The sequence below is a fragment of the Emydura macquarii genome, unplaced genomic scaffold, assembly GCF_026122565.2.
Source record: "Emydura macquarii macquarii isolate MOO-44397 ecotype Brisbane River unplaced genomic scaffold, CSIRO-AGI_Emac_v2 contig_3122, whole genome shotgun sequence".
In the NCBI taxonomy this organism is placed as follows: Eukaryota; Metazoa; Chordata; order Testudines; family Chelidae; genus Emydura; species Emydura macquarii.
This window is the reverse complement of record NW_027133259.1, coordinates 5,592,920-5,604,962: the sequence shown is the minus strand read 5'-3', so window position 1 is coordinate 5,604,962 and position 12,043 is coordinate 5,592,920. Positions and strand designations below refer to the sequence as shown.

Genomic DNA, 12,043 nt, shown 5'->3' with positions numbered 1-12,043 from the left:
ACACTACTGCCATCTAGTGGCATATGGTTAAATATGCATACAATCTTTTCAATTTGAGTTTATCATCTATATCACTGTTTCTCAACCTTTTATGTAGCAAGTACCCCTTAACTTCTGAAAATTTTAATAAATGCCACAACACTCAATTTTCCACGGAATTTTATATTGACAGACTAATGTGAGCCATATGTTGGAAGAAGGGCTGAGTATATAAGGCCGTGATATGACAGATGTTAGATCTAGTGTGGGTAGGGTTACCACCTTTACACCAGGGGTGCACAACTCAAATATGTACCTGGGCTAGAGGTGATGTTGGCTAAAGCTAGGAGGCATTGTGCCAAATTTTTTGCCATAGATTTGAGAGAAGGAAGATGAGAGAGAGACAGAGACAGGAAAAGAGGGTAACTGGTGAAATCTGGGGCTGCCATAGTTGTCAATTTCACTGCTCACCTAGAGCAGAGAGGCGGGCGGACAGGTCTTGGAATGGACATGAGCAACACATCTCAAAAAACAATTACGAAAGGTTGGTAAAAGTCTTTTCCTCTTTGAGTGCTTGCTCATGTCGATTTCAATTAGGTGACTCAGAAGTAAACCCCCTGAGGAGATGGGGTCGGAGTTCAACGTGCTATTGACTGCAAAACTGCCCTGCTGATCACTGCATCTTCCCTAGCTTGATGAGTGATGGCGTAGTGCGCTGCGGAAGTGTAGATGGAGGACCATGTTGCTGCCCGACAAATGTCCTGGATCAGGAATAGGACCAAAAAGGCTGTTGAGGTCACCTGGGCCCTTGTGGAGTGAGTTGTCAATGGCGGGGCAGGCACATCTGTCAGGTCCTAACATACCTTGATGCATGACGTGATCTAAGATGAGATTCTCTATGAAGAGACTGGGACGCCTTTAATTCTGTCCGCCACTGCTATGAAGAGTTGAGATGTCTTCCTAAAAGGTCTTGCTCTTTTAATATAGAAGGCAAGCGCCCTCCTAACATCCAGTGAGTGGAGACCCTGCTCACGGCTGCTAGCATGCGGTTTGGGGCAGAAAACCAGAAAGAAAAATGTCTTGGGTTGAATAAAACTACGAGACTATCTTCAGAAGGAAGGTTGGGTGTGGCCGCAGGCAAACCTTGTCCTTAAAGAAGACCATATAAGGAGGTTCTGACATCAAGACTCTTAGTTCTGGAACCCTTCTGTCTGATGTAATGGCCACCAGAAAGGCTACTTTCCATGACAGGTACACGAGACAGCATGTCGCCAATGATTTGACAAGATTGAATGGCCATCCACGCATGGGTGGAAAGCTGAAATCGCAGGTAAGTGGACTCTAATTGAAGGTGGAAGTGAGAGACTACCTTAGGCAAAAAGGCTGGGTGTGGGGGGCGTAGTTGGACTTTGTCCTTACAGAACACTGTGTAAGGTGGTTCTGATGTTAACACCCTGATCTCAGAAACTCGCCTGGCAGACATAATAGCCTCTAGGAAGGTCACCTTCCAGGACAGGTATTTAAGACAGCACGAAGCCATGGGTTCGAAGAGGGGCCTGATGAGTTTGGAGAGGACCAAGTTCAAGCCCCACTGAATGCTTTGGCCTTGAATGAATCCAGCATCACCCCAATGAATTCTATCCCTCTGCACAGGAACTAATGTGGATTTTTGCTTGTTGATTAGGAGACCCAGTGCCGGGCGAACGCTTCAGGTAGCCGTGATGCTGGCCTGAAACTGAGATCTTGACCTGCCCCAATGAGCCAATTGTCCAGGTAAGGAAATACCTGCACTCTTTTTCTGCGAAGGTATGCTGCCACCACTGACATGCACTTGGTGAAGACCCTTGGTGCACTTGAGAGGCCAAAAGGGAACACTGCAAACTGGTAATGGCAATCTCTCACCATAAATCTCAGGAATCTCCTGTGGCCAGGGAAGATAACAATGTGAATGTAAGCGGCCTTTAAATCGAGAGCTGCATACCAGTCACCCGGATCCAGACAGGGAATGATGGTGGCTAGAGAAACCATACGAAACTTTAGCCTTCTGAGGTATTTGTTGAGGTGCCTTAAGTCCAGGGACAGGCCTCAGACCTCCCTTTGCTTTTGGAATTAAGATGTAACGGGAGTAAAAACCTCGACCCTGTAAATCTTGTGGGACCTCTTCCACTGTGCCCACCTGTAGAAGTGCTCGCACCTCCTGCTCAAGGAGTTGCTCGTGAGAGGGATCCCTGAAGACGGATGGGGAAGGAGGGCAGGAAGGCGGGAGTGAGGCAAACTGGAGGGTGTAGCCGGTGGCCACCGTGTAGAGCACCCAGCTGTCTGAAGTTATGGCGGCCCAGGCTGGGAGGAAACAGGCCAAACGAGAGGAAAACAGAAGAGGGGGTGGATCCGTAAGTGTAACTGGTAGGTTGCTCTCTGGCATACCTTCAAAAGGCCTGTTTCCCGCCTCGATTATGGTGGCTAGACCCTGGGTGAGGGCCGGCAGATGACAATCGGCCCTGGTGTCTCTTATAGTCTTTATTTTTCTTTTTATAGGAGCCCCTGTGGGGACAGTTCCCAGAATACTGCTCCTGCTGGAGCCTGAAATGTCTTCTAGATGAAAAAGGCATATACAGGCCAAGGGACCTCAAGGTAGCCCTCGAGTTTTTCATGCCATGCAGCCTGGAGTCTGTTTGCTTGGCGAAGAGAGCCGTAACGTTGAAAGGGAGGTCCTAGATGGACTGCTGGACCTCTGATGGAAGACCCGAGGATTGGAGCCAGGACGCTTGTCTCATTGATATTGCAGAGGCCATTGTCCTGGCCGCCGAGTCCGCTGCATTGGAGGCCACTTGCAGGGACGCCCTTGCCACCGATCTCCCCTCTTCTAAGATGGCCTCAAAATGTGATGCAGCCAGAAACTTTATCACACTTCTTCAGTCCCCCTCCATGGTAGGGATTCCCCCCTTTAATTGAGGTCCTTGGAGCAGATACAGCAAAGGAAGCCTCTTGAAGTGCAAATCCAATAGAGGAGTTCTGTGAAGGAGTGGGGTCAGAGATATATGGATAGATCTTTTGAGTATCCACAATGTTTATGAGCCACACTTCACTTTTTCTCTGCATTAGTATTTCCAAACTGATGGAAGAATGCAGAGGAAACTCACTGAGGGGAAACTATAGCGTTATCAGCTACCCATAGGTGCGGTATCACCTGGTCCATTTTTTTTCTTTTCTCCCCCATCCCTTTTTAAACAAAATCTAAGTTCAGAGCACAATTCTGCCTCAAATTCTACAGCCACAGAATCCAGAAACACACCAGGCCATGAGTAGATTGCAGAGCCCTCCCCTCCCCAAGAGGCTTTAACTGGTGTTTTACATTCACTTTGCATTCACTTGTGTAAATGGTAACTTAAAGTGCAGGATATATTGGGTCCCATGGATGCAATCCTAGCCTCACTGAAGTCAAGGGCAAAACTCCCAGTGACTTCCATGGGGACAGAATTTCACCTTCACTGTTTGCATATATGACAGATGCTCATAGTTTTTCATTTTTATTTGAAAAGAATGTTTCCCGAAAGTATATAATGATGTTCATAAGTATCCTTGGTTTGGTTCTTTTGGAGCAACATGAAGGGAGGTGTATTCAGATGGTTAGATGCAGTGTTGAGAAATACACCAGCTGTAGTAAGAGTATTTGAAAAAACTCCACAGCAAGTACTAGGACTGCCCACCATGATTTAGGAAAACAAGAAAGGTAAAAGAAAAATCTTTGCCTTGATTTTTTTAGAATAAAATGAAGTTTCTAGTCAAGGCAATAATAGTCTGAAAATATAAACGGATGTAATCCAATTACTAGGAGAGGAAGGCTGAAGCAACTAGAATCCTCTTACTCATCGCGATGCTGACGTTTTCTTGCTTTTGTCTCCACAATTGTTTTAAACACACAATTAGTCAGTTAAGTTTGGAGTATGTTCCAAAGAGTCAGCTCGCTAGCCTATCCCTCCCTAAAATCTTTAGGCTGCCCTTGTGCAAAGTGATGTGATCATGATGGTCAGGAATTGTCTACATTTGAGGAAGGGGAATTGTTTCCCTGCTGTTTGCCTACTTTTAGTATTTTGCTCAGCTTAGAAGAAGAAAGTAATGGTCAGTGTTCAGTGAATTTCATTTTTTAGTTCTCAGGCAATAATTTGTTTAGATTGCAAATACATTATTTTAAAAAGCGTGTTTGCTGAAATTAAAAAAAGAAAAAAAACGATACTATTAGATTTGATACACTCTTTATAAAACAGATATTGGTGTAATTATAGACGTTTCAACTGTTACTGCTGATGTACTGCACACTAGTGTGAGAGCAGAATCAAGTCCACAAACCCTAAATTGAAAGTATAAAGCATCTCTTTAAGTTGCAGTTTGAATACACAAATGCAAATTATAAAAACAACCCTTAGCCTGTTTCAGTTCTGAGACTTAAGGGGAATATGTATGAAGCTGCATGGACTAAAACCAGACATTGTGCTGGCCGTCTGAAATGCAGTTTAACTAGCTGACAAAAGATCTCTTTATAGTGGTTCCTCATTTAGCAGTGAATCTTGGTCCCCCGCTATGAGCACAGAAGACCTGAAATGCTGAGCCAAATTCACTCCTGCCATTTGCAGGTGTAACCCCAGTGAAGTCAATGAAGGTATGCCAGCAGATAATTTGGCTTGCTTTTTTCTCTAAACAAGGGGATGTAAAGGTCACACAGAGATCATGAAGTGTTTCTTTATACAGCACTGTGAAGTGGGGGAAAAAGGGGGCCACTGTGGTCAGGCCACACAAGTGAATGGGAGGGAATGGTCATCTTGCAGTATGTATCCACGATCTTAAAACCCTGCATGTTAGTGTGAAGGAGGAGGGGGAGCCTCAGAAGGCTGTGATCACTTCTGCCCAAAGTCTGAAGTAAGAGACTTGCTGCATGGAAGCCCATTTCTCCTCAAATTCTCCATGTGTTTGTTCAGCACAAAAGCTCTTTTATTCAAGTTTTGCACAACCCTTTTGGAAAAGTCCAATAGAACTTAATTGTTCTGTGGGATTGTTTGTTTGTTTTTAAAAATACCCGATAGAAATGAATAGAGAGTTAAATAAACTGCTGTAGATAGAATTCTATAGACTGGTTTGGAAAACATACAGAAAGGATTTCTTTCTCCAATAAATTACATACATTTTTAGAGTAATTTCTGTAAACCCTGTTTAATTTTTTAAGAACTCTTAAAACCCACTTTTTTAGTGGTTTTACTTCTATCAAACACTACAGGACCTTTACATGAGAGAAACATATCAGAGTTTGGCTGTAAGTCTTGATTAATGAACTAACTTCTAAAGTAGTAAAATCATGTTCTACCATGACACTCTGTTAAATATGGAGAGGCATTTTACATATATAGTTTACCTACATAAGCTGCGTTGCTGTGGAGAACAGTTTATTAACAGGGTACAGGGCTCTAGAAATCCACCTCTTTTTACAGGATTTTCATGCTGAATGACTAAAAACAGGACAGGCAGTTCTGGTCAAGGTGAGTTTATTGTCCATATAGCATACCTAATCCCGCCAAAACACATTTCTTAAAACCATCTTTAAACTAGTCACAACAACAGGTTATTAATAAAAATGACTTAACACTGAACAGAGAAGACCTTTTAAAAGGTAATCGAGACTACACTGTATCAGAATCTTATCCATCAAAAAACAATCTCACATACTTTCTAAATACTTTTTGTTTACACTGATCATGTCTACTACCACACTCTCTAGCATCCCCTGACCATATAAACATCCACACCTCTTAAAGAGCACATAGTGAGAGGATAACTTTGACTTGATATGGCATCACACTCATTAAAGCAAAAAAAAAAAAAAAAAAAGTTTGAGAACAGAAACTGTGCAACTGAGAGTGATTTCTGAGGTACATGATAACATGGTAATACACATAGTGGAAAAAATCCAGTGGCTGGGTGAATTGCTGGAAACTTTAGAGCTGTCCAATTATTCAAGCAAAGACCAGCAGCATTAGATTGGGATAATAACACTCCCTACCTCACGGGATATTAGGAGGATGAATATATTAAAGATTGTGAGGCACTCAAATATTATGGTGATGGGGACCATATAAATACTTAAGATAGAAAATAGATAGATAAAGCAAATCTTCCACTAATTATAAAAAACGTCTGCCATAATATATCAAAAATCTATGAAAATACAATCTGCAAGGCACTTTTTTCAAAGTGGGCTGAGAAGGCAGCTGGATTATGGTATCTGAAAAAAATCACACATTAGTGCTTTGAGATAGCAGTATTTGTTGCCAGACCAAAAAAAAATAAAAAAAATAATGTTGTCTTTGCTGTCCTTATTTTAAAATAATTTTCATTTAATTGATACTGTCAAGTTGTTAGGACCCAGATTTTACATACTTTGAATACTGTGTATTATAATAGTAAATGCCCTCTTGATTCTAACCACATAGTAATTGTTCATTTTTTACTACCTCACTGCAGCATCAAATGTATTTGTTAAAAATGCCTGCACACAGTGTAGGTCCTATGAAATAAGTTGTGCATGTGTGCTCCAATTGTAGTTTTTATATGTAGGCTTAACACAAAATAAAGAACTACATTATTTAACTATATCATGCTGTAATTATCAGTTTTAAAAGGATCAAACTAAGGATCAAACAAAAAAACAAACCCTACACTGTCTTAGGATGTCACAGTCTGATGACTTGATCCAAAAAACACATACACATGAATAATTTTACAGTGGTCCCATTGTCAACGGGCGCACTCACATGAGTGAAGTTCTCACATGCATAGGTGTTTGCAGGATAAGGTTCTAAGTTATAGTCTACCAGGTTCTTTAGAGTGAAATTTGCCCATCCCTGCATAATGCATGAGTAATCAGGCTATATGCAGGGAGCAACTTGGGAGTAAGGGGAATGAAATTCATCCCTAATCTATTGACAGGCCAGAAGCTCCTATGTAGCCTCTCTGCATCTCTTTTTGGAAATGAATCTGCATAGTCACTTTCCCATCTCCAGAACTCTCTGCAAGCTGGCCTAGTCCAAGATGATGTGAAGGCGCCTCTGCAGTACATAGGTGTACAGAACAGCACCTAGCCCAGTAATTTACAGCATAGTAAATTTCACACTTCCACCCCACTCCTGTAATCAGATCAGCACAAGTGGACTTCAGTGCCTGCACTGAGTTCCACAGAAGTCTATAGGGCTCCACATGGATGCAAGAGACTGCCTCCACAGATCTGATTGCAGGAGAGAAGCCTGAATGATGAACCTTGCAAGGAAAATTTAACTACTGCCAGAAATGGTGCTAGTGATTCAGCAGACAGCACTCTTCCCTCTGAGTCCTTAGTGAACTAATGCCTAGCATGATGCTAGGAGGAGCTGTGCTTGGGAAAATGCTGTTTTTGAATGAAAAACCAAGGTCCTGACCATTGTGGTTGTTAGAAGTCCCGTGATACTTTTCAGAATTGTTAACCCTGCTATCCTGGCCAAATTCCAGTGTGGGTAATTCCATTCCATTCTGCTGACCTACATTCTCCTTACAGTTTAAATTCTACAAACAGTTGTTTACTGTTGCTGGCACACGACTGCTGTGTTCCAGGCCAGAATAGGCAAAGTGATCTCCATAAATACACGTGGCCAAATACTATGCTGACTTACACATGTACAGCTCCACTAAAATCAAGGGCGTTTTAAGGGGCGCAAGTCAGGACAGAATGTTTTCCAGTCCATAAATCACTTTGGTATATGCCCATATAAAAGGCACTATATGTCAGCTGGGCTGTGCAGATTTTTCGGGGTCAAAATTTTGCCACAAAAAAGAAGTTATTTTGTGGCTCCATAATCTCACTTACCATGATTTTTTCACAATATGAGGAGTGTTGTTTATTTTTAATCAGAACAGGCTAAATTTCATGTTTGTAATGTGAAATTTTTTATTTTTGTAAGAACAAAATTTCACAATTTGGAAAATGTCAAGGTACCTGTTTAATTATATGGCCATATTAGAGTGAACATTTTACCATGTTCACTTCCTCTATTTTTTTAAGCAAAAAACTAACATTTTACATGACTTAGGTTTTTTGGCAAAATTGGACTGATTTCATAAAATTGAAACAAAATACAAAAATCTTAAACATCTCAGGCCCTGATGCTGCAAACACCTTTGCATGGACAGAGACAGCTGAAATTGAATGCAGTGTCATCTAAAGGAGTTTGTGGGAACTGGACCTAGGTCTTCAATTTTCACTGACATAGTCCTAACCAAAAAGTGTTTTCTTTTATAATATGCACTGTTGAAAGCATGTAAAATCTGGGACTCAAAAAGCCTGGCAGTATTACCTTAAGACCATTTGTTTAAGATCATTAAGATTGCATTTTGATACCCAGCCACCGAGAGAAGACTTTTGGGCCTGATCCTGTAGTCCATACTCAGGGAAAACTCCTACTGAGGACTACAGTACTGGACTGATTATTTCTAAATCAACTGCAAATCAAGGGCCTGATTCCCCAAACACAACTGAGCCGAGTGCTTACTACCACAAGTAGGCCCACTGACTTCTATTGACCAAATCATGGTGTGGCTAACTACCAGTACCACGGGAAGCATCGTGAGTGGGGAAGCAGGCACCACAGAGCTGGACAGCCCCTCCCTGCGCAGGTGGGTAGGAAGGGGTAGAGCCCTGGCTCCACCACCCTCAATGTGACCAGCCATGTAGCTGCACTGGTGCGTTGTGATACATACGCTGCACTGAGGAAAGACCTGGTGCAGTTTATTCCCTTTTTGAAGTAGAGGAGACCAGGAGGGAATTGTGACTCCTGGGGTCATCATCTGTCCTCTGGATTGCACTAGAGGCAGCGCAATAATGCAGACAATCACAAAGTCACGATCTAGGCATATGAGATTACTTATGGTAGTAAAGCATTGAACTAGGTAGCAAACGCACAATTCTCACTGTCCAGCACCTTGAGTAATCATTTGCACCTGGGCAAAGTCAGTGTAAAACGCTACCAAAGCAGAATTTTCTACTTATGTCAGAAGTAACATTTTAATATCCACATTTATTTTGCACAAATACAAATGACTGCGTAAGGCAGAATATAGTGAAGAATCAGGTCCTGAGTGCTTCCAGGATTGAGACCTATATGTGCAGAAATCTTTGCTGAACAGGTCCTTATGTTAATGTATTTTTTCCACTATGAAAAGGAGACCTAAGACCAAATGGGAGCCCAATGTCCCTGCAGTCTGCAACTGTTCCCCAATATAACTGAAGCAACTGTGCTTTGCTCACCAAAACACAGGCTTCGGCTGCCTTTTGCATTGACCATTCCATGAGGCTCCCGGCGGAAAGAACTGTAAAGTTGTGAGGTATTGTGAAAATGGGAACCTTTTTTGTCCAGTAAACCTGAGGTAAATATACTGTCTTTGCAGGATGTGATCAGAGAAATAAAATAAAATAAAATAAAAATAAAAAAAAATCATGAGCACGCTATTAGAAAAAAAACTGTACAGGGCATTTCCAGTAAATCTAAGAACTCATCTTATCTCCACTTAACCGTCTACTTCAGGATTTGAAATTTAAGCAGTAAAATAATATATTATAAAAATGTTTATAAAATAGCAGCACACTCAGTGAAACAATACAGCTAAGTACTGTTAATGTGAATAAGAATGAAACAAATCATAGCTTCGTAGCAGCGCAAAAAAAAAACCAAACAAAATAAACCCCTTAGATTCTTATTCCATTTTCTACCCTCATCTAGCCAAATATGGCAGAGTCCATTCATAAAATATTCTTCAAAGTAGCATGTTCTTTCTGGATTTTTATCTTAAAAAAAATGCAAACATTAACATTTCATCCAACAGCTTCATACTGTATATTTGCAATCTGTTAATACAATTGTGCAAAAAAAAAAAAAAATCGCCCCATCTCCTTTGCCATCTAAATGCCTCTTCTTTACAGATGGAGCAGGAAAAATAAATTCAAGTACACTGAATACACCTTTGTAATAAAAACCAAAGTCACGCACCTTGATGTTTACCATTTGTGTCTTTTGCACCAGCAATTTTCTTTCATTGTCCATAGATAAGCATGCAGGTGGTATTAAGATCCTTCTGTGACACTGAACAATACATAGAATTGTCAGACTTTCATCCGGAATGTTGTGACAGGAATGTCATCCAAAGCAGGTGTTGGAATTTCCAGCAACACCAGAACTAACAAAGTACACCAGATACTGGAAAATATTGACTATTCAAAGCTATATGCATTGCTGCTTTTTTCTTTTTTTTTTGCTCAGCACAATTGTCATAAACCATCTCATTTATCCCTTAGGAACAATTTTCAAAGTGCTTTTCGAATGAAATGGTTTATAATAATGCTAACTGTGGACCAGTAAAGTTATAAAATTCTGGAAAATATGTCTTTTGGAGGGAGAGGGGGGATCAAAGGAAATCTCATCTTCTTTAACACAGTGAGGATTTGTTAAAAAGGAAGATGGGCAGAGCATCATTTAATTGCCTTTACACGAAACTAAGGAGCTGCCAAAAGTTAACATTGACGTGTAGCATTAGCATTGTGAATGAATATAATGCTTTTCACAGATGATCCACTGCATCTCGGAATCCAAAGTTCTGAGGTGGTCTGATTGTTGACTGGTCGTTTTTAATCTGTATATTTCTGCCATCTAATGCAAGCTTTCTATACTTTGGCTTAGACTGCCGCTGGATAGCAGGACCAGCCTGATGCCAAAGATGTTGCTGTGTTCAGAATGAACCATTTCTGGAGGAAAAGTAGGAAGCGGTGATGAGAAAAAAAAAAGAAAAAAAAAAAAAAGAAAAGAAAAAGAAACACCTGCTCTTCCGGCTGGCAAAATAAAGCATCTTCTTTCTTAGGTAGCAGCTACCACAGACAGCAAGAGTAAACAAAACTAACATACAGAGATCCAACAAACAGTTCTGATTAATAACAGAGGTGACAGATCAGCAAATCTCTTCTGCATCCAAAATGGTTCAATCGCTTCAGGGATCTTTTCCCACTTTGCCCTAACCTCTTAATTCTATTGCTTTGCAATCTAGTCAAGCCATAACATCACACACACAATTCCTTTCTTAAGTTTAAAAAAGGGTGTGTATGCACTATGTCATAATACACACACACAAAAAAGTATATTCTACTTTGTTCCCACAAATGCAGGCTTACATTTATCTAGCTACTCTTTATGCTTTTATAAGCACTTAATATCACTGATACATAATCAAACAGCAATTATCAAATATATTGTGGGATTCCCTTCTGTAGAACATCACAGGCACCAAATGCTTTTTTTTTAATTACTCATTTTTTGTTTTGTTTTGTTTTGTATCTAAAAGAGCTTTAAATACGTTCTATGTGGGAGCAGATTAAAAAAAAAAAAAAGATTTCATTCTAAAAAAAAAGGGGGGCGGGGGGAGCTGGGGGAGCAAGCATGACTGTCTGGGCTGACGTCCTCACAGGTTGATGTCTCTCACATCTGTGGGAGTGCTGGCCTGGTCCAGTTCATCCACCATCTTAGAAGGATTGCTTTGCTGTTGCTGCTGCTGGACTTGCCTAAGGTTGCTTACTAGCACCGACTCGATCTGTTCTTGGCAGGCTTTAAGGCAGTCCTAGAGAATAGGAAGCAAAGTGATCTGTTAGTGAATCTAACCTGTGGGATTGATATTAAACACTTAACTAAAGGTGAAGCGAGTGGTTACTACCATAGTTCAAGGTGCCGAACACTTTCCGTTATATGCCACTGCTTTCAGTTGTTTGTAACTTTGCCAAACTTCACTCATTTGGGCTGAAATTTTCCATGCTCTCTCTGTCTCAGGCTGAACTGATCTGGGGAAATTTCAGCAAAAACAGCTCAGCTATTTCCAAAAACAAGGCTAGGGAAAGCAGGTAGTTTTACCAAAAATCTGAACCATTTCTCGGAAGAGCTCTAGCATCTTCAGGATTTGAAGCAGGACCTTCCAATTTGGTGTGGGAAAAGTGTGGGGTCAGGTGCCTTAT

The 12,043-nt window shown here is 41.0% G+C and overlaps 1 protein-coding gene across 1 annotated transcript in view; it reads right to left on the bottom strand.

Moving 5' to 3' along the window:
* Positions 1-11,445: 11,445 nt before the first annotated feature.
* CCND2 (cyclin D2) overlaps positions 11,446-12,043 on the bottom strand; it is a 37,246-nt gene continuing 36,648 nt past the window's right edge. Inside the window, exon 5 of the mRNA XM_067530939.1 lies at positions 11,446-11,655. Coding sequence (XP_067387040.1) covers positions 11,500-11,655 — 156 coding nt within the window. The 3' untranslated portion in view covers positions 11,446-11,499. The remainder of the gene's footprint in view (positions 11,656-12,043) is intronic.